The sequence below is a fragment of the Eleutherodactylus coqui genome, chromosome 4, assembly GCF_035609145.1.
Source record: "Eleutherodactylus coqui strain aEleCoq1 chromosome 4, aEleCoq1.hap1, whole genome shotgun sequence".
Classification (NCBI taxonomy): domain Eukaryota; kingdom Metazoa; phylum Chordata; class Amphibia; order Anura; family Eleutherodactylidae; genus Eleutherodactylus; species Eleutherodactylus coqui.
The window spans coordinates 284,160,178-284,186,612 of NC_089840.1; the positions used below are offsets into that span (position 1 = coordinate 284,160,178).

The 26,435-nt window shown below is 46.3% G+C and overlaps 3 protein-coding genes across 6 annotated transcripts in view; 1 reads left to right on the forward strand and 2 right to left on the reverse strand.

The window, feature by feature from the left end:
• The window catches only part of LOC136624388 (gastrula zinc finger protein XlCGF26.1-like), a 148,765-nt gene that overhangs the window by 102,666 nt on the left and 19,664 nt on the right, over positions 1 to 26,435 (forward strand). The window lies entirely within an intron of this gene.
• LOC136624394 (zinc finger protein 547-like) overlaps positions 1 to 26,435 on the reverse strand; it is a 223,838-nt gene that overhangs the window by 70,500 nt on the left and 126,903 nt on the right. The gene's annotated exons all lie outside the window — the stretch shown is intronic.
• On the reverse strand, positions 9,275 to 10,623 carry LOC136624497 (oocyte zinc finger protein XlCOF29-like). The gene is made up of 2 exons (XM_066598483.1): positions 10,513 to 10,623; positions 9,275 to 9,857 (listed from the first exon to the last, which is right to left on the reverse strand). The coding sequence occupies exons 1-2, from the start codon at positions 10,588 to 10,590 to the stop codon at positions 9,612 to 9,614; spliced, it is 324 nt and encodes a 107-aa protein (XP_066454580.1). The 5' UTR covers positions 10,591 to 10,623; the 3' UTR covers positions 9,275 to 9,611.

Here is a 26,435-nt window from a genome sequence, read left to right on the forward strand (position 1 = left end):
GTAAAGGGCTGTCACCATCGGACCCCCGGAATGCGATCAGGGGGTCCTGATGGGTCTCTGTGGAAGTCCCCTAAAGGGACAAAAAAAATAAAAAAGTTAAAAAAAATTATTTAAAAAAATTATAAAAACACTTGGCTCACTTTGCTTTGTAAAAAATAAAAAATAAAATCACATGTGGTATCCATGCGTCGTAATGACCCAGAGAAGGAAGTTAATACATTATTTAACCCCTTAATGACATGGCCCCTTTTTTTCTTTTTTTCCTCCCCCGTTTAAAAAAAATCACAACTTGTCCCGCAAAAAACAAGCCCTCATATGGCTGTGTCAATGGAAAAATTAAAAAGTTATGGCTCTTGAGACGCAACTGCAAAATTAGTTGAAATGCAATGATTAGACTATTTTAAAAAAACCTGCCCTGGTGGGTCTGACAGGGTGGTAGGAAACCCGCCACTCAAGGGGTTAATAAAATTATGTAGTATGGAAGACACTAATTGCATGACTTTTCAGGTACCTGAAGATACTCTTAACAATCCAGGGCACAAATGAGATCATCTTGATGGTCGGTAACAGAAGTTCACATGAGGTGGCCGAGGCTTTCATTGAAGAACAACCAAGACAGATAGATTAAAAATAATATGGTTTATTCCCTGTAATTTTTTTATAGTCAAAAAGTTTTGATTTCTGAGGAAAATATTTCTCACATTCTAGACACAAAAATGGTCGCTCCCCTGTGCGAATTCTCCGATATCTAACAAGATTTGATGAATAGCTAAAATACTTCCCACATTTTAAACATGAATACAGGTTTTTTCCCTGTGTGAGTTCTCTAATGTGTAACAAAGTCTAATTTATCTTCAAAATATTGTTAACAGTCTGAAGAAGTAAATGGCTTCTTTCCTGTGTGAATTCTCTTATGTTTAAGAAGATTTGAATTATGGCTAAAACACTTCCCACATTCTGAGCAGGAAAATGGCTTCTCCCCTGTGTGAATTCTCTGATGATACACAAGATTTGATTTCTGGCTAAAACACTTTCCACATTCTGAGCAGGAAAATGGCTTCTCTCCTGTGTGAGTTCTCTGATGTGTAAGAAGATGTGCTTTCTGGGTAAAACAAATCCTACATTCTGAACAGGAAAATGGCCTGTCTTCTGTGTGAATTCTCTGATGGGTAACTAGATTTGATTCATCTGTAAAACATTTTTCACATTCTGAACAGGAAAATGGCTTCTTCCTTGCGTGAATTTTCTGGTGTTCAATAAGAGTTGATTTCTGGGAAAAACACTTTCCACATTCAGTACATGAATATGGTCTCTCTCCTGTGTGAATTCTCTGATGTCTAAGAAGATCTGTTCTCCGGGTAAAACAATTTCCACACTCTGAACAGGAAAATGGCTTTTGCCCTGTGTGAATTCTCTGATGTCCTAGAAGATATGCTTTCAACTTCAAACACTTCTCACATTCGGGATACAAAAATGGCTTCTCTACTGTATGAATTCTCTCATGTTTAACAAGATTTGATTTAGTTGTAAAACACTTCCCACATTCTGAGCATGAATATGACTTCTCCTCTGTGTCAACAGTTTCTTCTTTAACATCTCTTCTGTAAATGTTATGTTGCTTACTAGTCTGTGATGAACCAGAAGATGGAACCTCTATAAAAGGATCAGATGACAGATGTTTGCTGGGAACGGCTGAGGGTACATCTGGGATAATGGCAGGCTCTTCAGATGTATCTTGTATGATATCACGATGTACCACTGTAAAACCTGAATATATCAGATGTCCCTCTGATCTCCTGGTGTCGTCATCTGCCAAGAATTAAACGGATTTTAATATTTTTTATTATAACAAATATATTATTACATTTCTATATAAAATGACCATACAAATTGAGAAGATGACAGATTACACAAATCCCGCACTCTAAAGTGTGCGGGAGAGAAGTGGGTAGAAATTATGTATAAGGTTTTACTATCTTGAATGAGGGGTTCGCGGACATCAGCGAACCTCCTCAAGAATCCAGGTTAGCCTCTAAATTATCACCCGTTCCTCCAGGTTTCTTTTGGAGAGTCGGTACCTTCTGGTGTTTATTCCATTAGCGTAGGACAATATATACAATACAGGAGATGCATCGCGAGTCGGAGGGCTTACTGACTACTCTGCCACCTTTCTCAAACACATGACACAGAGACATGATAAAAGTATCAGTTCCTTCTTATAACTTGACGACCAGAAGTGCATAGTGTGTGCATCAAAAAGAAAATGGCTGCCGAAGTATATCTCGTCGCACTCCTGACTGGCAGCAGACGGAAATTTCTAGATAATATTCTGTGAACATGCTACACGTATACTTATTATAGAGTATACTTAATAATGAGCTAGCAGCACATTCCTGAAAAGGATTTTAAGCATGTTAAAAGAGAAGGGGCACCCAGGGGTACTGGTGAGTTCAGCGATGCTAAGAGCGCAACAACAAGACCAGTTAGAGAATCCACAACAGAAACCTGGGAAAGCCGAGGAGCAGAACTCCAAAACATTGTTCGGAATCCACATTAATACTCAACATCCCCACCTGAGGAACATCCTATCGAAACATTGGGGGATCCTACAAGGTGACCCCTTTCTATCTGACAATATCCCCAGTCGACCTCAAGTGGTACTCGAAGAAATAAAACTGAAAAATATACTGGGCACCCTCTCACCAACCCAAATGGAAGATCCTAACTCATATTCCAGGTACATCCATGTGTGTGTGGCGGGGGGGAGTGAGGGGCATACACGACGCTTTTGGATGTGGCATAGAAAATTGTAAATGCTGCCAGAATATTTGCCACAGCAGGAAGGAGATATTTATACAAGATGTGAATAAGAGTTATATTCTACAATATCTTTTAAACTATGGATCAATCTATATTACTTACCTCCATGAGTGTCCATGCGGCCTGAAATATGTGGGCCGAACAATAAACGCATTACAGATTCGAGTGCAGAAACACGGTTCGAATATCACCAATGGGTTTGTAAGCCACAGGGTCTCTTGCTATTCTTTACACCATCACATGTGCCTGACCCCACTGGAGAAATCCCTTATGGAGAGTTTGTGAAACTGCACACTAAGAAGAAGTTTAACATTTTCCATTTGTACACCATGTCACCCGAGGGGCTAAATAAAACGCTTGACAGATTTGTTTCTCATGTCAATTTTAAATAACTCCGTTCTTCTTCACCCCCCCTTCCCCGTTTTTAAGTTCTTTAACCTTATAATTCTGGCCGTGGTGGCCATGTCCCGCAGTGAGCCCTCCCTCTGCCCCTGGTGCTGCCTCTGCATAACCCGTTTTAATGTGAAATATCTCCTGGTTCTTCTTTCCACTGTCCCCCGTTTTTAGGTTTTTTAACCTTATAAATGTTTTACTTTTTATTTTAATTGCCTCTTAATAATTCTATTGCCCTTTAACTAATATGCCTTTTCTCACTCATTTTATTATTTACAGCTTCCTAAGGGTTAATTTGAAGTGTATTCCCTACACATACCTCATACTTCATCCTGCTGTAGTGTATTTTATGTATTTTAATGCCCTCACCAAGTGGTAGGATTGCTTTTAAGTCCTTATTATACATCTTAACTTAATATGATAAGATGATTTCATACACTTCTATATTGATTCTCTTATCATTTTCTTTACCCTAAAGTCGCCTTCACACGGGTGTCGAAATAATGCGAGATTTGTGCGTTGTGAGACCCGTAACTCACACGAATATGAAGCCCATTCCTTTTAATACGGTCATACACATGAACAATGTTTTCCTGCATGGCACCGGGATGTGATGCAGGAAACAAATCGTGGCATCTTCTATCTTGGTGCGTGCTCTAGCATCACAGCGCCAATTATTTTCACTGGAGCCGGGGGCAGCATTGCACCACCTGCTAGGTGCAAGTGATGGGATGCAAGATCTCCCACTGAAAACAGCAGTGGCGGGACCGCATCTTCCCTGAAGTGATGCGAGGATGCTGTGACATGAAAATTCATCACATTCTCAGGGATTTAATATGGATGGAGAGCGCAATGGGGGCGGAGTCACAGCCCCATATGCCGCTCTCCCGTGGGAACCCTTAATTTTAAAACCCTTTGCATTTGGAGGTCTCTGGGACAAAACTGCCTTTTCCTTGCCATATTCTATGATATATTATCCCATGAGGACTATAAATGTAGTCCTGGTTCAGTAATAAGTATACTGAATCTGCCTGAATCACATGTACGAACAGAGCATGCGCACGGAATGGTGTCCAGAAATGACCCTCTGTTTATGGTCAGGCGAGTGCATGTATATAGTTTGGCAGCCATTTTTTTTACCGTCCACGTGTTGGTTTGGCGTGTCGGTTTTTGCTCATGTGAGCCTCCGAACATGGGTGCACGCAGATAAACACTTCTGGATGCCCATTTATAAGAAGTACCTCATACTGTTATCATGTCTCTGTGTCACATGCTGGAGGAAGGAGGCAAATGTGTCAGGAAGCCCTCCGACTCGCGTTGCATCTCCTGAATTGTATCTATTGTCCTACTCTAATGAAATAAACACCGGAAGATACCGACTCTCCAAAAGAAGCCTGGAGGAACGGGGGATATTCTAGAGGCTAAAGGCCCGTTTACACGGAGCGATGATCGTTTGACGGATAATCGTTGCGTCTAAGCGCACGGCCATCGTGCACTGCTAGCTGATTGTTAAATTCAGTCCAACCTAAAAATTGACCTTCAGCCTTATCAGCAGTTCTCCCCGGGTAGTGCTGATAATATTGTTTACCTTCGGAGAACAAAGTGAATGTGGATAAGAGCCTTAGGCCTCATGTCCACGGGGAAAATCAGGCCCGCTCCGGATTCTCCTTGTAGAATCCGTAGCGGGTCCCTCCTGCCCCGCGGACATGAGGCATAAAAATAAGAATTAACTTACCTCTCACCCGCTCCGGATCTTCCCTTCGCCATGGCGTCATCTTCTCTGCGTCGCGGCCGGATCTTCTTTCTTCGGCCCGGCGGATGCGCAGGATGACGTCGGTGACGTGCCCCGCGCATGCGCCGGCCCAAAGAAAGAAGATCCGGCCGCGACGGAGAGAAGATGGAGCCGCGGCGAAGGGAAGAACCGGAGCGGGTGAGTAAATTCCGATTTTTGTCTCCCGCGGATCCGGACGGCTTCCATAGGCTTCAATAGAAGCCTGCGGGAGCCGTCCCCGCGGGAGACCCGCACGAAAATGGAGCATGGTCCAGATTTTCTCATGCTCCATTTTTTTTTTTTAAATCACTTTTATTGACCATCCGCGGGTATTTATCTACCCGCGGGTGGTCAATGCATCCCTATGGGATGCGGATCCGCGGGCAGGAGAAGAGTTAAAATCCACTGCGCATTTTAATTCTTCTTTTGCCTGTGGACATGAGGCCTTAGGGCTAATAACTGCTTTCAACTAAAGCTTCATTTGCACACTAAATTGCTCTTAAGTAGCTGAGTAGCTACTTAATAGTTTATGCAAAATGATCGTTCAAAGCTGTCACTCCAACTATCGTCTGAGCGATCATGGGCCCGTGTAAATGGGCCTTAACCTGGATTCTTGAGGAGGTTCTCTGATGTCCGCAAACCTCTCATTCAAGATAGTAAACCCTCATACATAATCTCTACCTACTTCTCTTCCGCACACTTTGGGGTTTATGTAACCGGTCTTTTTCCTGATTTGCGGCTGAGGAACCGATGTACCCTGGACTTCCCCCAGATCCTGGTCCATGCGGATCCCCACGGGAATATAGGGGTGGGGGGCACAAGCGATACACTGTTAGAAAGGTGAACTAGGACCAGCGGTGTGGCGGCCTGTCTGTGACGGACTCTCTACACCAGGTGAGTCCTATTTCTTAATGGTTCTATTGTTCACATATTCACCACCGCGGGGCGCTGTCCTAAACTAATTGGTGTATTATATAAATTGGGAGGAATGTAAAAAAATTCAATTGTTAAAGAGTTTTTCCCACTACCTGCAGGTACAATAATTTGTGGAGCGCCTAGTCTACTGATAACATCCTAATGGGACAATTACTTTACCCAATAAACTTACTTTTTTACTTCCACATTGTAGGACGTGTTCTGCGCTGATTTCCTCCCATGCGGTGACGGTAATTTCCTACCTCCAGGGGGCGCTCATACAGCTTGTAAGGTAACATAGCGCAGGAGCTGTACGAGCCGTGAATAAGAGCTGCTGACGCCACCTGCTGTAAACTGCCCTGTACTGCGCTGCAACTACAGTCTGCTGATCACGTGCTGCTGACCGGGGAATAAAGATGCTTCTAGAAGGCCGGCACTGCCATTAATACATTCAGGGACTGTCAGGCAGGGTGAAAGTTTCAATGTTAAGTCTGTGGGAGCACTGCTGTGCTTCAGGCATGCGCTGGAAGGAGTGAAGCGTTGCTAAGCAACATAGTATACACTGCTAAGCTGCACCATACACTGCCCAACCAAGAGCAATGGAGAGACAGCGACAGAAAGAAAGCAACAGCGGCAGACAGACAGCAATAGAGAGACAGACGGCAAGACAGCAAGAGACAGAGAGAGACAGCATGACATAGAGAGACAGCAAGACAGAGAGACAGCAAGAGCGAGTGACAGTGAGAGAGACAGCAAGAGAGAGAGAGAGACAGCATGACAGAGAGAGACAGCAAGACAGAGAGACAGTGAGAGAGACAGCAAGAGAGAGACAGAAAGAGACAGCGAGAAAGGGAGACAGTGAGAAAGAGAGAGAGAAGGCGACAGCAAGAGAGAGAGAGACAGTGAGAGACAGCGACAGCGAGACAGCAAGAAGAAGAGAGAGACACCAAGAGAGAGAGAAAGACAGTGAGAGGCGACAGACAGAGACAGCGATAGCGAGACACAGAGAAAAACAGAGTGAGCAAAAGGGAGACAAAGAAACACATAGAGCTATAGATAGAAAGAGAGAGTGATAGAAAGATAGTGAGAGAGAGCGCAATAGAGCGACAGGGCGACAGAAAGAGAGCGACAGGGCGACAGAAAGAGCGACAGGGCGACAGAAAGAGAGCGACAGGGCGACAGAAAGAGCGACAGGGCGACAGAAAGAGCGCGACAGGGCGACAGAAAGAGCGCGACAGGGCGACAGAAAGAGCGCGACAGGGCGACAGAAAGAGCGCGACAGGGCGACAGAAAGAGCGCGACAGAAAGAGAGCGACAGAAAGAGAGCGACAGAAAGAGAGCGACAGAAAGAGAGCGACAGAAAGAGAGCGACAGAAAGAGAGCGACAGAAAGAGAGCGACAGAAAGAGAGCGACAGGGCGACAGAAAGAGCGCGACAGAAAGAGCGCGACAGAAAGAGCGCGACAGAAAGAGCGCGACAGAAAGAGCGCGACAGAAAGAGCGCGACAGGGCGACAGAAAGAGCGCGACAGGGCGACAGAAAGAGAGCGACAGAAAGAGAGCGACAGGGCGACAGAAAGAGCGCGACAGGGCGACAGAAAGAGCGCGACAGGGCGACAGAAAGAGCGCGACAGGGCGACAGAAAGAGCGCGACAGAAAGAGAGCGACAGAGCGACAGAAAGAGAGCGACAGAGCGACAGAAAGAGCGCGACAGGGCGACAGAAAGAGAGCGACAGAAAGAGAGCGACAGGGCGACAGAAAGAGCGCGACAGGGCGACAGAAAGAGCGCGACAGGGCGACAGAAAGAGCGCGACAGGGCGACAGAAAGAGCGCGACAGAAAGAGAGCGACAGAGCGACAGAAAGAGAGCGACAGAGCGACAGAAAGAGAGCGACAGAAAGAGAGACAGAAAGAGAGCGACAGAAAGAGAGCGACAGAGCGACAGAAAGAGAGCGACAGAGCGACAGAAAGAGAGCGACAGAGCGACAGAAAGAGAGCGACAGAGCGACAGAAAGAGAGCGACAGAAAGAGCGCGAAAGAGCGACAGAAAGAGCGCGATAGAGCGACAGAAAGAGCGCGATAGAGCGACAGAAAGAGCGATAGAGCGACAGAAAGAGCGATAGAGCGACAGAGAGTGATAGAACGAGAGAGCAATAGAACGAGAGAGCAATAGAGCGCGAGAGCGACGGCGAGAGAGACACAGCGAGAGAGAGTGAGAGTAAGAGAAAGACAGCGAGAGACTGCAAATGAGAGAGACACAGCGAGTGAGAGAGAGACAGCGAGTGAGAGACAGCAAGAGAGAGAAACAGCGAGAGGAAAAGAAGCTGTGAGAGAAACAGCGAAACAGAGAAAGCGATAGAGAGCGATAGACAGAAAAAGAGATAGATAAAGAGACAGACAGATCGATAGCGATAGAAGGGCAGAGAGAAACAAACAGACAGTGAGTAAAAGAGAGACAAAGAAACACAGAGAGAAAGTGATAGAGAGCGATAGTCAGAGAGAGAGTGATAGAGAGACAGACAGAGCAATAGAGACAGACAGCAAGAGATAAAGACAGAGAGAGAGCGATAGAGACAAATAGAGAGCGATAGCAATAGAAAACTACAGACAGACAGAGAGTGACAGAGAGAGGGAGAGAGAGACACAGAGAGAGAGGGAATGAGAGCAACAGAGAAAGAGACCTGTAGGTTTTTTTTATATTAGATATCTGCTCCTAATACAAAGTGTCACTCCAAATAATCACCTAACCAGCAGATTTAGAAGTTCCCCACCACTATGTTTGAAACATTTTATGTTTGTGTAGCGGACAGCGGGTCAGTCTAGTATGAAAAAATGTTTACATAAAAATATTATATAACATTTACCCTTTATTATATATTATGAATGAATAAGGGAATATACAGCTGAAAACCCCGACAACACAGACTCTTCTCTACATGCAGTCTCACCTGGGGGGTTATCTGTAGGAATCCCCTCCTTACACGGCTGATCCCCCATCACATGTGTCTCTGTAGCATCAATAGGGATCAGATCTTCCTCCAGTTTCACCAGCTGTGAAATAAATATTGTAAAAGTCATCACACAGTTGGAGAAGTCGTGTGGAAGGTTTTATATGGCCAGAAAAGGTCATTAATTAGTATGAGGAGTCGGAATGACATGACAGCAGTAGTGATCTGGGCCAAATAGCTGCAGGTCTCCTGTATAACTCCAACCTGTTGCTTCTTTATTCCAACCAGAAGTCTCCAGAACCAGAAAATAGTGATAAGATGCGGAGATCTAATGTCTGCGGTCGGCTGTAATCCTGCCATCTCCAGCTTTCTCATTACACAAGTATCAATCATATAATAAGACTAAACACAAGACCTTCCCAGCCGTCCTACAGACCAGAGGGAAGATTTCATGAGACCTTCTCTCCATCTACCTGATCATCCTGTGGAAGAAGAGGCCGGGGACATCTCTCCGCTGCTGTTCTCTTACTGGATCTACCTGCAGAAAACACAGACAGCCACCGAATTCATTCTCTACATACAAATAATAAAGGCCGTGTGGATTTAGTCCTGTCTATTACCTGGTGATAGGGGGGGCTGGTGGTCCTCCATCATGATGTCCTTGTACAGATCCTTGTGTCCTTCTAAATACTCCCACTCCTCCATGGAGAAATAGACAGTGAAGTCCTGACACCTTATAGGAACCTGACAACACAATGATACCGTCATCACCCAGACACGTTATACCACCATAGCGTTACTGTATAATGTCCCAGCATTCCCAGCAGCGTCACCTCTCCAGTCAGCAGCTCAATCATCTTGTTGGTGAGTTCTAGGATCTTCTGCTCATTGATCTCCTCAAGTATCAGGGGGCGAGGTGGAGGCCCTGTGATTGGGCTCAGGGGTCTTCCCCATCCATCAGACACCGGGGCCTGACAGCCATCACTAGAAGTCTTCTTCACTACCGTGTAATCCTGTTTATGGGGAGATACATCCATAAATATCCCTGCAGACATTTTCGTAAATGTTTTTATTAAACAAACGAGATACATCCCAGATTACAACAGCTAGGCAGTCATTCTTGGTTTTTCTGGAGTCCAGATCAGTTCGTGCTTCTGGATCACATCGTGACTATCTATCGGTAAATTGCAGCATGGATATAACCTCAAAACTGATAAACAAAATTAACCAAAAATAAAAAAAGATGGAAACACATACTAAACCTAACTTAGACCTGCTATGACCTGGAAGCTGTGTGCCATCACTCTCTGTTCACTTGGTATTTTTCGGACACCATATATCTATTTTCAGGGTCTGTTCTCAGTGTATCCTCGCACCCGAGACAGACCTCTGATTAATTAGATGGAGAGTTGGCCTAGAATCCTGCAGACATTTTCACCTCTCCTGTTATATTCATCAGTCACTAAGGTTCTGTTCACATTTGTGTTGTCTGCTGCGTATTTACTGCATAATAGCTGCAGGCTACCATTGTGGAACACCCGTAGTAATCATGCTTCATGTGAAGGCGGCCGAAGGACTGAATCGGTAGTAAATCCTTTGACGTAGTGGGAACAGAGACTGACAGAGATAAGAATGATGGAACGTGACGTCATCCCCAGAATCTCTCACCTCTCCTGTAAGCTGGAGGAGTATCTCTACGGTGAGGGTGAATAAACTCTCCGCCATCTTGTCCCGGTTCCTCTCCATCCTTGTCGGGTCAATCAGGATAATTATCTGATAGAGAAGATATCAGCCGAGGATCCTGAAAGGGAAGAAGACGAGACAATGTAACATCATACAAAATCCGCTATAATAATACAATTACCGGGCATTCCCCCCTCTTCCCTTCCGCACCCCAGCTGAGCCCCAACACAGCCCCCTCCACACCCCACTGCTCGGCCCCCACTGCTGACCCCCAATTCATTAGCACCATTATCAGCCATCTTCTGTCTTCCTGACGGACAGGACTGCCACACAGCGCCACGCTGTTCACAGCATTACCTGACTTGTCCCACAAACCCCAGACATGCTGGGTGCAAGGATGGAGAGGGGGCGGAGTCAGGTGATGCTAGGAACAAAGCCATTCTGGGTGATACATAGGGGGCACTATAACTAGGTGGTTCAACAAAGGCAGCATTACAGCTTAGGGAAGGCACAAAGGGAAAGAGACATTATTTATTGGTCAGTTCATAGAAGATGTATTAGTACTATGGGGGAGGTGAATTGGGGCAGCGTCAGGATGGACAGAGTGTGCAGCAACTAGTTGTAGCTGGAAGAAGTCTTCATGGCGGTCTGGGCCCGGAGAAAGAAGATAAATGGATGAGCACAATCAGAGGACACATCACCTGTAACTGCACTGTAATCACTAATACTGGAGGTAACCGCACTGTAATCACTATCTCTGTGTACAGCTGGTATGTTTTAGAGCTCTACCATCACTCTGAGGGGGTCAGTAAGCTTCCAACACACAAGGATACACGGAATACAAGAACTTCTTAATGCCCTTCTAATCGTCATTAGCCAATCACATTGCAGCGAGGCGACATTCACACCTGACGCTTTAGATGAGGGTCTAAGAGTCTGTAAGGAGCAGCATGTGGTTTCTAGAAGCAGCCTGTGACTTTTAGAAGTCCCAGCAATTTGAAGAAAATGTCTGTGCATTAAAGAAAGAAGTAATTTTTTAACAACTCCATGCGGTTTTGATGAATATTTTCGGCTGTGGTTCACAAACATATCAAACACTCAGTACTAACGATCCTCGGTGCCGCGTGTGACCATCATCTGAGGGCGGATTCACACCAGCGAGAAACTGACGAATACGAAATTCATTGTATTTAATGGATTTCCCCTCCCCCGAGCGGCATGTTGTATCTGTGGGAGTTTCCCCAGAACGCCGCACCCATTGTTTTCAGTGGGACCTTGAAGGACATCGCATGGCGCTCGATACCGGGGGATGATCATTCCAGAAGCAACGCGGTCTGTAATCTATAACACTTTGTATCGCCGTGAACATTTGTGAATGTAGCGAAATACAGAGAAATCCGGATATAATCAACAGCGAGGCAGAAATAGCCGCACACTGAGCCGAGACCATCAGCCTCCGGAGAAGCATGTGGTGCCACAGAGGGGGCAGCGTCTTGACATGCGGATGCAATGTTTCGATTGTCCGCCCCTCTCTCAAGCGCTCTACGTTCTGCCACCCTTATCTGTTTAGAACTATATAAAACCAGAAGGCGTTATATATTAGAATAGACGGCGGGGGCAGCGGGGGACGGACATCCAGAGGCATCAGAAATGTAATAAAGATATAGGGGTGTAATAATACGGAGGGGTACAGGGGACACCGTGGCCTCATGTCATCAGGATGGATTCGCCATCATTGCTTTGATTCTGTTTTGGGGAAAAACATCCGTATTTGTTCAATAGAAAAGAATATAAATGAGAGCGAAACCGGAGGCGAAACGGACAGAAGGGGCGCGGACTGCGCTCTGAGACCAGAAAGAGAACCGTACGGCCGTGTATACGGATAATAGAGATACATTAGCCGCAACACATACAAAGTAAACCCGCCCGTCCGTGAGCGGCCGCAGGCCTCTGTCACACCAGCGCCGCCGGATTCGCACATTGTGGCTCGAGGTTTTGCCGAAGCTGCGATTCTTTTGTGGTACATTTTACATGTAAACAAATTGTGCAAATATGAAAGTACGAAAACCCGCCAGCTGCAGTGCGGGGAGTGAGATGGCGGGGCAGCGAGATAACGGAGCAGCGAGATAACGGAGCAGCGAGATAACGGAGCAGCGAGATGGCGGAGCAGCGAGATAACGGAGCAGCGAGATACTGTCATATCTGCTGTTACCCTGCGCAAATGTGTAAGAACACGGAGCGCCGCTTACTATCGTCTCACAATGGTACAATGTAATTACCGGCCTGTGAGATCAGTGGGTTCTGTTCACGGAGTATTGTGTGCGCCAAATCTACACAGATCCCCCGTGTGACAGCGGCCTTACAGGAATGTTACATGTGAGGGGAGGAGATCCATTCACTTATTAACCCCTGAACAGCCGCATTACAGGAACGTTACATGTGAGGGGAGGAGATCCATTCACTTATTAACCCCCGAACAGCCGCATTACAGGAATGTTACATGTGAGGGGAGGAGATCCATTCACTTATTAACCCCCGAACAGCCGCATTACAGGAATGTTACATGTGAGGGGAGGAGCTACATTCACTTATTAACCCCCGAACAGCCGCATTACAGAAACGTTACATGTGAGGGGAGGAGACACATTCACTTATTAACCCCCGAACAGCCGCATTACAGGAATGTTACATGTGAGGGGAGGAGATCCATTCACTTATTAACCCCCGAACAGCCGCATTACAGGAATGTTACATGTGAGGGGAGGAGATCCATTCACTTATTAACCCCCGAACAGCCGCATTACAGGAATGTTACATGTGAGGGGAGTAGATACATTCACTTATTAACCCCCGAACAGCCGCAGTACAGGAATGTTACATGTGAGGGGAGGAGGTACATTCACTTATTAACCCCCGAACAGCTGCATTACAGGAATGTTACATGTGAGGGGAGGAGATCCATTCACTTATTAACCCCCGAACAGCCGCATTACAGGAATGTTACATGTGAGGGGAGGAGATCCATTCACTTATTAACCCCCGAACAGCCGCATTACAGGAATGTTACATGTGAGGGGAGGAGATCCATTCACTTATTAACCCCCGAACAGCCGCAGTACAGGAATGTTACATGTGAGGGGAGGAGATCCATTCACTTATTAACCCCCGAACAGCCGCAGTACAGGAATGTTACATGTGAGGGGAGGAGATCCATTCACTTATTAACCCCCGAACAGCCGCATTACAGGAATGTTACATGTGAGGGGAGGAGATCCATTCACTTACTAACCCCCGAACAGCCGCATTACAGGAATGTTACATGTGAGGGGAGGAGATCCATTCACTTATTAACCCCCGAACAGCCGCAGTACAGGAATGTTACATGTGAGGGGAGGAGATCCATTCACTTATTAACCCCCGAACAGCCGCAGTACAGGAATGTTACATGTGAGGGGAGGAGATCCATTCACTTATTAACCCCCGAACAGCCGCAGTACAGGAATGTTACATGTGAGGGGAGGAGATCCATTCACTTATTAACCCCCGAACAGCCGCAGTACAGGAATGTTACATGTGAGGGGAGGAGATCCATTCACTTATTAACCCCCGAACAGCCGCATTACAGGAATGTTACATGTGAGGGGAGGAGATCCATTCACTTATTAACCCCCGAACAGCCGCATTACAGGAATGTTACATGTGAGGGGAGGAGATCCATTCACTTATTAACCCCCGAACAGCCGCATTACAGGAATGTTACATGTGAGGGGAGGAGATCCATTCACTTATTAACCCCCGAACAGCCGCATTACAGGAATGTTACATGTGAGGGGAGGAGATCCATTCACTTATTAACCCCCGAACAGCCGCATTACAGGAATGTTACATGTGAGGGGAGGAGATCCATTCACTTATTAACCCCCGAACAGCCGCAGTACAGGAATGTTACATGTGAGGGGAGGAGATCCATTCACTTATTAACCCCCGAACAGCCGCATTACAGGAATGTTACATGTGAGGGGAGGAGCTACATTCACTTATTAACCCCCGAACAGCCGCATTACAGAAACGTTACATGTGAGGGGAGGAGACACATTCACTTATTAACCCCCGAACAGCCGCATTACAGGAATGTTACATGTGAGGGGAGGAGATCCATTCACTTATTAACCCCCGAACAGCCGCATTACAGGAATGTTACATGTGAGGGGAGGAGATCCATTCACTTATTAACCCCCGAACAGCCGCATTACAGGAATGTTACATGTGAGGGGAGTAGATACATTCACTTATTAACCCCCGAACAGCCGCAGTACAGGAATGTTACATGTGAGGGGAGGAGGTACATTCACTTATTAACCCCCGAACAGCTGCATTACAGGAATGTTACATGTGAGGGGAGGAGATCCATTCACTTATTAACCCCCGAACAGCCGCATTACAGGAATGTTACATGTGAGGGGAGGAGATCCATTCACTTATTAACCCCCGAACAGCCGCATTACAGGAATGTTACATGTGAGGGGAGGAGATCCATTCACTTATTAACCCCCGAACAGCCGCAGTACAGGAATGTTACATGTGAGGGGAGGAGATCCATTCACTTATTAACCCCCGAACAGCCGCAGTACAGGAATGTTACATGTGAGGGGAGGAGATCCATTCACTTATTAACCCCCGAACAGCCGCATTACAGGAATGTTACATGTGAGGGGAGGAGATCCATTCACTTACTAACCCCCGAACAGCCGCATTACAGGAATGTTACATGTGAGGGGAGGAGATCCATTCACTTATTAACCCCCGAACAGCCGCAGTACAGGAATGTTACATGTGAGGGGAGGAGATCCATTCACTTATTAACCCCCGAACAGCCGCAGTACAGGAATGTTACATGTGAGGGGAGGAGATCCATTCACTTATTAACCCCCGAACAGCCGCAGTACAGGAATGTTACATGTGAGGGGAGGAGATCCATTCACTTATTAACCCCCGAACAGCCGCAGTACAGGAATGTTACATGTGAGGGGAGGAGATCCATTCACTTATTAACCCCCGAACAGCCGCATTACAGGAATGTTACATGTGAGGGGAGGAGATCCATTCACTTATTAACCCCCGAACAGCCGCATTACAGGAATGTTACATGTGAGGGGAGGAGATCCATTCACTTATTAACCCCCGAACAGCCGCATTACAGGAATGTTACATGTGAGGGGAGGAGATCCATTCACTTATTAACCCCCGAACAGCCGCATTACAGGAATGTTACATGTGAGGGGAGGAGATCCATTCACTTATTAACCCCCGAACAGCCGCATTACAGGAATGTTACATGTGAGGGGAGGAGATCCATTCACTTATTAACCCCCGAACAGCCGCAGTACAGGAATGTTACATGTGAGGGGAGGAGATCCATTCACTTATTAACCCCCGAACAGCCGCAGTACAGGAATGTTACATGTGAGGGGAGGAGATCCATTCACTTATTAACCCCCGAACAGCCGCATTACAGGAATGTTACATGTGAGGGGAGGCGATCCATTCACTTATTAACCCCCGAACAGCTGCATTACAGGAATGTTACATGTGAGGGGAGGAGATCCATTCACTTATTAACCCCCGAACAGCCGCATTACAGGAATGGTACATGTGAGGGGAGGAGCTACAGTCACTTATTAACCCCCGAACAGCAGCATTACAGGAATGTTACATGTGAGGGGAGGAGATCCATTCACTTATTAACCCCCGAACAGCAGCATTACAGGAATGTTACATGTGAGGGGAGGAGATCCATTCACTTATTAACCCCCGAACAGCCGCATTACAGGAATGTTACATGTGAGGGGAGGAGATCCATTCACTTATTAACCCCCGAACAGCCGCATTACAGGAATGTTACATGTGAGGTCGGGAGATCCATTCACTTATTAACCCCCGAACAGCGGCATTACAGGAATGTTCCATGTGAGGGGAGGAGATCCATTCACTTATTAACCCCCGAACAGCGGCATTACAGGAATGTTCCATGTGAGGGGAGGAGATCCATTCACTTATTAACCCCCGAACAGCCGCATTACAGGAATGTTACATGTGAGGGGAGGAGATCCATTCACTTATTAACCCCCGAACAGCCGCAGTACAGGAATGTTACATGTGAGGGGGGAAATCCATTCACTTATTAACCCCCGAACAGCCACAGTACAGGAATGTTCCATGTGAGGGGAGGAGATCCATTCACTTATTAACCCCCGAACAGCCGCATTACAGGAATGTTACATGTGAGGTCAGGAGATCCATTCACTTATTAACCCCCGAACAGCGGCATTACAGGAATGTTCCATGTGAGGGGAGGAGATCCATTCACTTATTAACCCCCGAACAGCCGCAACACAGGAATGTTCCATGTGAGGGGAGGAGATCCATTCACTTATTAACCCCCGAACAGCCGCATTACAGGAATGTTACATGTGAGGGGAGGAGATCCATTCACTTATTAACCCCCGAACAGCCGCATTACAGGAATGTTACATGTGAGGGGAGGATATCCATTCACTTATTAACCCCCGAACAGCTGCATTACAGGAATGTTACATGTGAGGGGAGGAGATCCATTCACTTATTAACCCCCGAACAGCCGCATTACAGGAATGGTACATGTGAGGGGAGGAGCTACAGTCACTTATTAACCCCCGAACAGCCGCATTACAGGAATGTTACATGTGAGGGGAGGAGATCCATTCACTTATTAACCCCCGAACAGCAGCATTACAGGAATGTTACATGTGAGGGGAGGAGATCCATTCACTTATTAACCCCCGAACAGCCGCATTACAGGAATGTTACATGTGAGGGGAGGAGATCCATTCACTTATTAACCCCCGAACAGCCGCATTACAGGAATGTTACATGTGAGGTCGGGAGATCCATTCACTTATTAACCCCCGAACAGCGGCATTACAGGAATGTTCCATGTGAGGGGAGGAGATCCATTCACTTATTAACCCCCGAACAGCCGCATTACAGGAATGTTACATGTGAGGGGAGGAGATCCATTCACTTATTAACCCCCGAACAGCCGCATTACAGGAATGTTACATGTGAGGGGAGGAGATCCATTCACTTATTAACCCCCGAACAGCCGCAGTACAGGAATGTTACATGTGAGGGGGGAGATACATTCACTTATTAACCCCCGAACAGCCACAGTACAGGAATGTTCCATGTGAGGGGAGGAGATCCATTCACTTATTAACCCCCGAACAGCCGCATTACAGGAATGTTACATGTGAGGTCAGGAGATCCATTCACTTATTAACCCCCGAACAGCGGCATTACAGGAATGTTCCATGTGAGGGGAGGAGATCCATTCACTTATTAACCCCCGAACAGCCGCAACACAGGAATGTTCCATGTGAGGGGAGGAGATCCATTCACTTATTAACCCCCGAACAGCCGCATTACAGGAATGTCACATGTGAGGGGAGGAGATCCATTCACTTATTAACCCCCGAACAGCCGCATTACAGGAATGTTCCATGTGAGGGGAGGAGATCCATTCACTTATTAACCCCCGAAGAGCCGAATTACAGGAATGTTCCATGTGAGGGGAGGAGATCCATTCACTTATTAATCCCCGAATAGCCGCATAACAGGAATGTTCCATGTGAGGGGAGGAGATCCATTCACTTATTAACCCCTCGAACAGCCGCATTACAGGAATGTTACATGTGAGGGGAGGAGATCCATTCACTTATTAACCCCCGAACATCCGCATTACAGGAATGTTACATGTGAGGGGAGGAGATCAATTCACTTATTAACCCCCGAACAGCCGCATTACAGGAATGTTACATGTGAGGGAAGGAGATCCATTCACTTATTAACCCCCGAACAGCCGCATTACAGGAATGTTACATGTGAGGGAAGGAGATCCATTCACTTATTAACCCCCGAACAGCCGCATTACAGGAATGTTACATGTGAGGGGAGGAGATCCATTCACTTATTAACCCCCGAACAGCCGCATTACAGGAATGTTACATGTGAGGGGAGGAGATCCATTCACTTATTAACCCCCGAACAGCCGCATTACAGGAATGTTACATGTGAGGGGAGGAGATCCATTCACTTATTAACCCCCGAACAGCCGCATTACAGGAATGTTACATGTGAGGGGAGGAGATCCATTCACTTATTAACCCCCGAACAGCCGCATTACAGGAATGTTACATGTGAGGGGAGGAGATCCATTCACTTATTAACCCCCGAACAGCCGCATTACAGGAATGTTACATGTGAGGTCGGGAGATCCATTCACTTATTAACCCCCGAACAGCGGCATTACAGGAATGTTCCATGTGAGGGGAGGAGATCCATTCACTTATTAACCCCCGAACAGCCGCATTACAGGAATGTTACATGTGAGGGGAGGAGATCCATTCACTTATTAACCCCCGAACAACCGCATTACAGGAATGTTACATGTGAGGGGAGGAGATCCATTCACTTATTAACCCCCGAACAGCCGCATTACAGGAATGTTACATGTGAGGGGGGAGATCCATTCACTTATTAACCCCCGAACAGCCACAGTACAGGAATGTTCCATGTGAGGGGAGGAGATCCATTCACTTATTAACCCCCGAACAGCCGCATTACAGGAATGTTACATGTGAGGGGAGGAGATCCATTCACTTATTAACCCCCGAACAGCCGCATTACAGGAATGTTACATGTGAGGGGAGGAGATCCATTCACTTATTAACCCCCGAACAGCCGCATTACAGGAATGTTACATGTGAGGGGAGGAGATCCATTCACTTATTAACCCCCGAACAGCCGCATTACAGGAATGTTACATGTGAGGGGAGGAGATCCATTCACTTATTAACCCCCGAACAGCCGCATTACAGGAATGTTACATGTGAGGGGAGGAGATCCATTCACTTATTAACCCCCGAACAGCCGCATTACAGGAATGTTACATGTGAGGGGAGGAGATCCATTCACTTATTAACCCCCGAACAGCCGCATTACAGGAATGTTACATGTGAGGTCGGGAGATCCATTCACTTATTAACCCCCGAACAGCGGCATTACAGGAATGTTCCATGTGAGGGGAGGAGATCCATTCACTTATTAACCCCCGAACAGCCGCATTACAGGAATGTTACATGTGAGGGGAGGAGATCCATTTACTTATTAACCCCCGAACAGCCGCATTACAGGAATGTTACATGTGAGGGGAGGAGATCCATTCACTTATTAACCCCCGAACAGCCGCAGTACAGGAATGTTACATGTGAGGGGGGAGATCCATTCACTTATTAACCCCCGAACAGCCACAGTACAGGAATGTTACATGTGAGGGGAGGAGATCCATTCACTTATTAACCCCCGAACAGCCGCATTACAGGAATGTTACATGTGAGGTCAGGAGATCCATTCACTTATTAACCCCCAAACAGCGGCATTACAGGAATGTTCCATGTGAGGGGAGGAGATCCATTCACTTATTAACCCCCGAACAGCCGCAACACAGGAATGTTCCATGTGAGGGGAGGAGATCCATTCACTTATTAACCCCCGAACAGCCGCATTACAGGAATGTCACATGTGAGGGGAGGAGATCCATTCACTTATTAACCCCCGAACAGCCGCATTACAGGAATGTTACATGTGAGGGGAGGAGATCCATTCACTTATTAACCCCCGAACAGCCGCATTACAGGAATGTTCCATGTGAGGGGAGGAGATCCATTCACTTATTAACCCCCGAACAGCCGCATTACAGGAATGTTCCATGTGAGGGGAGGAGATCCATTCACTTATTAACCCCCGAATAGCCGCATTACAGGAATGTTCCATGTGAGGGGAGGAGATCCATTCACTTATTAACCCCTCGAACAGCCGCATTACAGGAATGTTACATGTGAGGGGAGGAGATCCATTCACTTATTAACCCCCGAACATCCGCATTACAGGAATGTTCCATGTGAGGGGAGGAGATCAATTCACTTATTAACCCCCGAACAGCCGCATTACAGGAATGTTACATGTGAGGGAAGGAGATCCATTCACTTATTAACCCCCGAACAGCCGTATTACAGGAATGTTACATGTGAGGGGAGGAGATCCATTCACTTATTAACCCCCGAACAGCCGCATTACAGGAATGTTACATGTGAGGGGAGGAGATCCATTCACTTATTAACCCCCGAAACAGCCGCATTACAATTGAAAAACATGTCAAGAAAATGTCACTTTATTTGTTGCAGGTTATGAATTCACGTCTTATGGAAATAAAGTTTGCGCAAAACCCGGTGACTTCCATCCTTATTAACCCCTTAATGACCAGAGCATTCCAATAGAGAAAGCTGCAGCAAACTGTCTACAACTAAACCTGTCCCTGTCGCCCTCAGCAACCAATCACAGCGCAGCTTATAGCACTAACTGCTCCTCATGAGAGCTGCGCTGTGATTGGTTGCTATGGGCTTCCATAAATCTGCCCCCCAGTGCTGGTGACCCCACGTACCTCCACCTGCAGCCGGACAGGAGCCGTGGGGTTGTTCTGTGCTTACAGGACCTGTGATGATGTCACTGTCATGTGATCAGTGTGTGGGAGGAGACAAGGGGCACATGACCAGGTCTCTCTGCTCAGTGGATGCCGGACTCTGCTGTGTGAGGATGCGTGTGGGAGACGGAGGAGCAAACCCATATACCAACCCTCCTTCTGGTCTTCAGTGCTGCTGCTGGCTGAAGTGTGTGCGCCTGCTGCAGCGCCTCCTCCCTTCTCCTGCGGAACTAAGCAGAAGAGGTCAGGGGAGGAGGGGATAGCACAGTAATCACAAAGTACTCGTTGCTGTGTGCTAAGTGGTATGATTTAGAATACAAGATAGGACTTACTTCACAGGGGGCTTAAAGGGGTTGTCCCGCGGCAGCAAGTGGGGTTATACACTTCTGTATGGCTATATTAATGCACTTTGTAATATACATCGTGCATTAAATAGTGAGGTGGCTGTAATCGGCAGTGGAGCTCAGACTGGAGAAGAACATCCATGGTGCACTATGGGAGAAGACCCGCAGTGCACCATGGGAGAAGACCAGCGGTGCACCCTGGGAAATGACGGCGGCCATCTTGGAAGAAGATTTTTATAACTTCATGAAACAGCTTTATGGTGAGTAGAAACGCTCTAAAAAAACGATTTACATGGGTAGTTTGTGATGCTTGTTTAACATGGGGGACTGGGGTGTGAAAAAATTTTCGTTTTGGCCGCGGGAAAACCCCTTTAAATGCCATCAAGTCCCCCAATCCTGGTATACCAGTAGGCATTGCTTCAGATGTTGTGGGGATTTTCCAGTAGTTTATTCCAAACATACATAACAAATAAAAGCCATACAGATGTGCTACAGAACTAACACTATAAGGATATGAATAGCCTGCAGCGCGTTTCACAGTATTGGTAACTCCTTTTTCAAGCCTGATTCAATGTAATAGGTAACTTACTTTTATAGTGGTGTAATATGGAGGCAGGTCAGGTTCCTGTAGTGGAGCTGGATGCTTTGTGGTGACGTCACACAGCAGATCCATGCGGCGTCGCCCTCCAGGTAGTCATCGTGTGAGAGTTTATGTAAGTGTTACTCAATAACAGAGCGGCTGTTGTAACATAGTAACATAGTTCATAAGGCTGAATGAAGACAATGTCCATCTAGTCCAGCCTGTCTAGCCTCCTGTTTTGTTGATCCAGAGGAAGGCAAAAAAAAACCAAGAGCAGAAGCCAATTAACCCTTTTTGGGGAAAAAATTCCTTCCCGACTCCCTAATGGCAATCAGACTGTTCCCTGGATCAACCCCTAATAGTTCCTACTTGCCTGTATACCCTGATTAACAATTAACCTAAGATTTATATCCTGTAATATCCTTCCTCTCCAGAAAGACATCAAGTCCCCTTTTAAACTCCTCTAAGGATTTTGCCATCACTACGTCCTCAGGCAGAGAGTTCCACAGTCTCACTGCTCTTACAGTAAAGAACCCCTTTCTATGTTGGTGATGAAACCTGCTTTACTCTAAATGTAGCGGCTGTTGGGTGGAATGGAGATAATACTGCAATCCACATGTAATATAGGGGGCGTTCCTGGTGTGTCCTGAGTGTCACGTGTTCTCTCACACGCCCCTATGTGACAACATGGGTGTCACGTGAGGCGCATCTGTATCATGTGGGATGGATGGGCGATGCTGCAGTCCACATGCATTCAAATGGAAAATGTATAGAAGAAACTGATCTACTGGATAAAATCTTGTTCCTAAAAGTTGTAAAATCGAGTTGTATGCGATCCAGACATAACGAGTAGAACTAAAACAGAAGAGGAACATTAACAGATATTACTAAAGGGACTATAAATATAAGGAAAAGTGCTCAATCCAGGATTTCAAGAGAGGAGATGAATCATGTGACAAACCAGATGTAATAAATGGATGTGGACTCAATGATGAGCAATAAAGGTATCAGTTATGTATGTTGGATGATGTATATATCCTGTATCATCCAGGTTATAGTAAGCAATTTTCCATGCAGTAAGGAAAAATCAATTTTGAATATCGCAGAATGATAATCATTGAGTGATATCAAACTCAGAGGTTTTCTAAAACCTCCTTTAGGCCTCTTGGGGGCAGGGTGTTCCGACGGAATATCCAATACATCACTTTTGCGTAGGTTATTGAATTCACCTTCAGGAACTGCTTCCAGTGGTGTGAGGAGTATTTGTGTTATGATGAATAGCAAGGTGTATCTTTCATTTGGATATAAAGTTCATTGTTATAAGTAAAGTATTTTGGGTTAAGATGAATTTAATGGCATCAAGAATAAAGCATTTTGGAGTAGCGAGCATGAGAGGGTCAAAGTCCAGGAAGTGATGTATCTCTTGTAGTCCTTTATCATGAGTATTATTGGTGTATAAGACCTAAATGTTGAGAGCCGCCCAAAGCTATGTGCGCTTCCACTGCAGATCCTTGAATAATCCCAGAAGATGTTTTGTGTCTTTCAAGTAAGCTGGAAGGTAGGAGACAAATCTCTGTAGCCGTCGGTCGATATTACTTGTAATCAATCCCATACCAGCTATTATTGGTCGTCCGGGTGGTTTATAAGGGATTTGTGTATCTTTGGTAAGTGGAAAAAATGTGGCATTCCCGGGGCATTGATACATATGTATCCCTCTCAGCTTTTGTTATACATTTCTCCTCAAATGCAATATGATTAAGGGCTCATGTCCACGGGCAAAAGAAGAATTAAAATCCGCAGCAGATTTTAACTCTTCTCCTGCCCGCGGATCCGCACCCCATAGGGATGCATTGACCACCCGCGGGTAGATAAATACCCGCGGATGGTCAATAAAAGGGATTTTTAAAAAAATGGAGCATGAAAAAATCTGGACCATGCTCCATTTTCGTGCGGGTCTCCCGCGGGGACAGCTCCCGCGGGCTTCTATTGAAGCCTATGGAAGCCGTCCGGATCCGCGGGAGACAAAAATCAGATTTACTCACCCGCTCCGTTTCTTCTCTTCGCCGCGGCGCCATCTTCTCTCAGTCGCCGCCGGATCATTTTGCTTCGGGACGCCGCATGTGCGGGGCACGTCACCGACGTCATCCTGCGCATCCGCCGAGCCGAAGAAAGCAGATCCGGCCGCGACGAGAGAAGATGACGCCGCATCGAAGGAAGTATCCGGAGCGTGCGAGAGGTGAGTTAATTCTTATTTATTCCTATTTTCAGCGCTCATGTCTGCGGGGCAGGAGGGACCCGCTACGGATTCTCCATGGAGAATCCGTAGCGGGCCTGATTTTCCCCGTGGACATGAGGCCTTAAATGGAGGAAATTTTTTTTGTTGTTGTTGGTTTTTTTTCTTTAAACCAAACCCAGGATCATTGGTCAATTTCCTATAAGATTTGCCATTTGGAAAAAGGATCATGGGATGCATGGTTTTAGGGCAGAATTTCATCAGAAATTCGTAGGCTCAGTCATTTTTTTCAATACCTGCAACCATTTCCGAGTTATGGATGATGTGATGTTGATTAACGTTATGTAAGTGTGATGAATAATAGACGTCAGGCAGCATCCAGAACGTGAATCAATGCCTAACGGACATTCTTTATTCCTGGTGGGCTTTGCGGCAAAAAGCCGGATTGTCCGTCATCATAGCCGTGCCTTTGCCATGCGCAGTGGGTATGCCATGACGCTACTGAACGGTTGGAGTAACACTTTGTAACGCACATGTTATTGATTCAAATATTAGGCCTGGGATTGGCTGAAGGAGTGGGCTGTTCTATGTTGGTGTGTGTACTTAATAATAGCTTGTCACTATTTGTTAGTTTGAGAAATATCCCGGTCCTTGGGATCGAAATTTTGCTATCTGCAGATGTTATTGGAGGAATGAAGAATGTCCGTTATGGATTAATTCACATTCTGGATGCTGCTTGACGTCTATTATTCTTCACACTTGGATTCTGTGGGGAGCAAGGCTCCAGCTCCCTGATCTAGGCGTGTATCTGAGCTGCAGTAAGCAGATTTATTTTCTGGTGGGTGCTGCTGATATCGCTCATTGACCATGTAGAATTATATAGTATGGAAGACACTAATTGCATGTATTTCAAGGAATCAGAAGATGCACAAACGAGATCATCTTGAGGGTTAGTAACAGAAATTCACATGAGGTGGCCGAGTGTTACGATCGTGTGGGCAGACAAAGCATGGGGCCCACACGATCGTGACCAAGGAAGGGGCACACGGGTTTCAAGCAACTGACCCTGGCAATAAGGAGGTAGACATGGCCCTACCTAAGCGGGGACATTGCCCCAATAAGGGCAGCCCAGCGGTCTTCGGATCTGGGCCCTAGCTGATCCTACGAGCCACGCACCAGAACAGGATGCATTCACATGCCCCAGAATACACCGCATACAACATGCAACCACTAGTAACAGATAGGAAGCTGAATATAAATACCAGGCAGTTGACATGTTGTACAATATGTGGAAGCTAGCGGGCCACTTCACGGCTCCTGGTTATACTGCTAGTCCCTACACTAACCAGGAGTCAAGCAGAACTGGACAGAGTTCACACAACACGCTGCAACAGGACACAGATTGCAGGTCACACAGCAAACCAACACAAAACTGACAGAATTTAAACGTACAAACGGACATAAACCAGATCACACTGCAAACCTACCCAGACAAGCATTCATGACTGCTCACCTTAGGGGCCATACAGAGACTGACCAAGAGTTGGGTTTATATGTGAGCACAGACCCAGGAGATTGGCTAGAAGGAAGTACCACACCCAGCCATCTCAATCAATTAACCCTCCACCTCCTGTGGAGCTGTGCTGCTAGGAAGCCTAGAACTACAGATCCCAGCAGCACATGTAACACCGAGGCTTTCAATTAAGATAATCTAAGAAGACAGCCAGATTTAAGATATTAATATGGTTTCTTCCCTGTGTAAGTTTTCTATGGTCAAAAGTTCTTGATTTCTGAGGAAAATATTTCCCACATTCCAGACACAAAAATAAGATCCCATTTCTGGGACACATTATTACTCCAAGAGGTTTCAAGATGGATCCGGAGAAGGTCCGATCAGTGCGGTACTGGGTCTTACCAGAGAATGTGAAGGCGCTTCAGAAGTTTCTGGGTTTCTCAAATTATTATTGGAAGTTTATCAGAGGATTTTCGGTGGTGGTCAAACCATTGGCTGATATAATAATGAAGGATTGTTTCCCCGCTAAATGGTCACCAGGGCATTACAATCCTTTCATGCCTTGAAGAGATGTTTTGTGACGTCTCCCGTTCTAGTGCAACCAAACTCATCCAGACTGTTCGTAGTGGAGGTTGACGCCTCATAAGTTTGGGTTGGGCCGG